At 43.6% G+C, this 3054-nt stretch overlaps 1 protein-coding gene across 1 annotated transcript; it reads right to left on the bottom strand.

Moving 5' to 3' along the window:
* Nucleotides 1–289: 289 nt before the first annotated feature.
* LOC139736318 (transcription factor SOX-4-like) lies at nucleotides 290–2833 on the bottom strand. The gene has a single exon (XM_071647045.1). The coding sequence runs from the start codon at nucleotides 2715–2717 to the stop codon at nucleotides 1584–1586; it is 1134 nt and encodes a 377-aa protein (XP_071503146.1). The 5' UTR covers nucleotides 2718–2833; the 3' UTR covers nucleotides 290–1583.
* Nucleotides 2834–3054: the final 221 nt, after the last annotated feature.

Raw genomic sequence — 3054 nt, 5'->3', positions numbered from 1 at the left:
CACACGCAATTTGTTTCCCGTGCCAGCAATACTATTTGTCTCTACGCAAGCAATTTTCCATAACAATCTGTAAATCTTCTGCTACAAAATATTCTTATTTTATAAAAAGCTGAGTACGAAATAGGTGAATAGTATCTCTATGTACAAATAGACAGAAGGGATATATAATATAAAACATCTACGAATTTACAAAAGCAGTAATAATAGTCTATCTTTCCAATACTCTATCATTCAAAATATCTTCGATTTGACTCAAGAACCCAAGGAGCATAATAGTACACCTCCCTTGTATAATTTCGTAAAATTGAAGGTTTCCCAATCAAATCAAAGTCTCTTATTATCTCTCTGAAATAGTCTCTTTCCTTTCAAATAATCTTTCTCGTTTTGTCATTTGTTGCAAAATAATTCTGAATTCTCTGAGCGATTGAATGTAACAGAAATCTAAAGGAACAGAAATCAGCTTAAAATATGTCTAGCTATGATTTAGTACGCAGTCATCCTACAAAATAAAACAGGTATATAATATGCATACATAGCTCCACAATAAGTACAACACATAGAAGTCTATTCCTGTACAATTCCTTTGCATAAATAATATAAATATCGTGTTTACAACGAATGTTTTGTATCGGAATTATGGAGTGCAGTCAGATTTGTTCAACCATGATAAGGTAAAAATGACACAATCGTAGAAAAATATTTTTGCCAAGCTGGCAGACACGAAAAACAAATACGCTCACATAGTATCCTACACAAGAAACCAGGATATCGTAATACGATCATTTTCAAGAAGTATTGACACAGAAAACGTGTCGAAATAGAATACCGAAAACCGAACAGCATCGGAAGTTAACAGAGAATGCAAAATGTATATAGGGGAATACACACGTTATTGTTTGCTAAACGCAGTCCTTGGATCACACTTGAATGGTTTGGGGGTTGTGTAGAGAGTTCACCAAAGGTCAGCGATACTTGGCCAGGCTCGAAGCTTGCTATTCGCGTGCCAACTTTTCGGTTTGGTTCAAGGTTTTCACAGTATAAATACGGCTATCTTCGAGGCTTGCACCTGCAACGACGAGCACGCCCGTTGAAATCTCACATAGCGGATGCAGTTTATCACAAGCAAACACGTCGAATAAATAGTGATTAGAAGAAAATGTCTTCTCCGTCAGTTGCAAATAGAGATAAAAAGTCCATTGTTGGTGTGGTATGTGTTCATTATGTAGGCATCATAATGATTTCAATTTACTCAATTCAGTTCGGATATGATGCAGATTTTAAGGCCATCGTGAAGTGTCATGCATGTTCAGTACAGATTCGAAACGCGACAGAATAGCAATCAGTCCAGACGAACACATTTCTAACGCTAATTCTCACCAGCCTGCAGCGAGAATTTGAGGACAGTTTTTGGAATGGGATAACGGTTTTGTTAACATCCTTACGAACCTGAATTTATATCACAAAAATCAAGATTTGTCAGAAGTTCGAAATCGTGGCAGGATTGTCTTTTCAAAGGTTCGTTTCAGGTAGAAACCTGTGCAACAAAAAGGCTCGGTCGAAATGTTTTTTATCTGCAATTTGATCTAGTTGTATGCCGTCGACATCAAGGATGGAAGTCCACTAAACCAGTCTGACTCTATAAGTTGGCTTACCTCGGGTGTCGTGTAATCTGGAAACTCAAAATGGCTACCATTGCTTCCCACGGAGTCGAGTGGACTCAAATCGTCTGGTAATGAGCCGAAATTAAAATTGCTGAATTCCGAACCAGTGATGCCACCCGGGAATACATCCTCAAGAGATGTCGCTGAATCAAGCATGTACGACGAGGAGGTGGACATCGATGACACTGAGGAGTTGGTCGACATCGAAGATTGCTGAGAAATGTCTGATGAGGCCGGGCTCGAGCAGGTCGTCGTGGTAGCGCCACTAGGCACGCCGTAGTCGTATGGTTTGGCGTTGTTGTAGGCGGCAGGGGGGATGGCGTAATCCTCGTAGAGACTCTGTTCGTGGCATGGGTCGGTGTTGGATCCAGTGGGGCTGGCGGGGACTTTGGCTGGAGGAGTCAGCTGGCTGGGCGCAAGCTCCACGATCTTACTCGCCTTGATGCTCTCACGGAACTTCTTATCGATGGTAAGTTTGAGCTTGGGGATTTTCTCCACTCGACCAGAGTGTACGATCTGCTGAGCATGATGCTGGAGCGACGTGCCGCTGGTTTTGGGAGCTTTAGCTCCCGAAGATGAAGACTTGGGCTTGCTGGATTTGGACTTACTGCCGTTGCTGCCGGGCTTAGAGGTAGAGTCGGTCTTGGTGGTTGGCTTGGACTTCTTGCGTGGCCTGTACTTGTAGTCAGGGTACTCGGCCATGTGCAAGAGTCGGAGCCTCTCTGCCTCCTCCACGTACGGAGTTTTAGCTACATCGTCCAGAGTCTTCCACCGTCTCCCAAGCCGCTTGGATATCTCAGCATTGTGCATGTCAGGCTGGGTCTCCATGATCTTCCGTCTCTCAATCTGCGACCAGACCATAAATGCGTTCATCGGCCGCTTGATGTGACCGTTGTTGCCTCTCCAATTTGTCTGACAAATGTCCTCAGCGATATCAAGGGTAGACTGTCGGAGAGCGTCGGGAGAGCTCCCGCCCGACATGCCGTCAGACGGCGAGTTAGGTCCCTGTGTCTGCATGGCGATAAGTCCGTTAGTCGTCAGTGTTTGAGGAACCATGATGAAAACATTCAGTTATTTAAGCAGAATAACACAGATTACAGGTGTGTGTTTAAAATCCAAATGTTGGTAGATGAGATCTACCAACTGACTGAAATGCAATACGAAGTTACAAGATAGGTGCAGTCACAAGTGAATACAGCGTTCGAGAAGATACAGCAAAGCAAGGTTGGGCTGCTTTTCTCGTATAGTTGAATTAGAATCTGAAACATGTGAGCGACAAACACCGAATTTATAGCGTGCACACTTCCCACTCGGCAGTGAGTACGCACAGGTGCATGGCCAACATAGCCAGCCCTCCCGAACTCTGATTGGCCAAGCTGATTGTTAATGGGCG

The sequence above is a fragment of the Diadema antillarum genome, unplaced genomic scaffold (assembly GCF_040938485.1).
Source record: "Diadema antillarum isolate AM-2024a unplaced genomic scaffold, OU_Dant_1.0 seq00000636_RagTag, whole genome shotgun sequence".
NCBI lineage: Eukaryota > Metazoa > Echinodermata > Echinoidea > Diadematoida > Diadematidae > Diadema > Diadema antillarum.
Note: the sequence above shows the minus strand (reverse complement) of the source record. Positions and strands in the feature narration are given on the sequence as shown.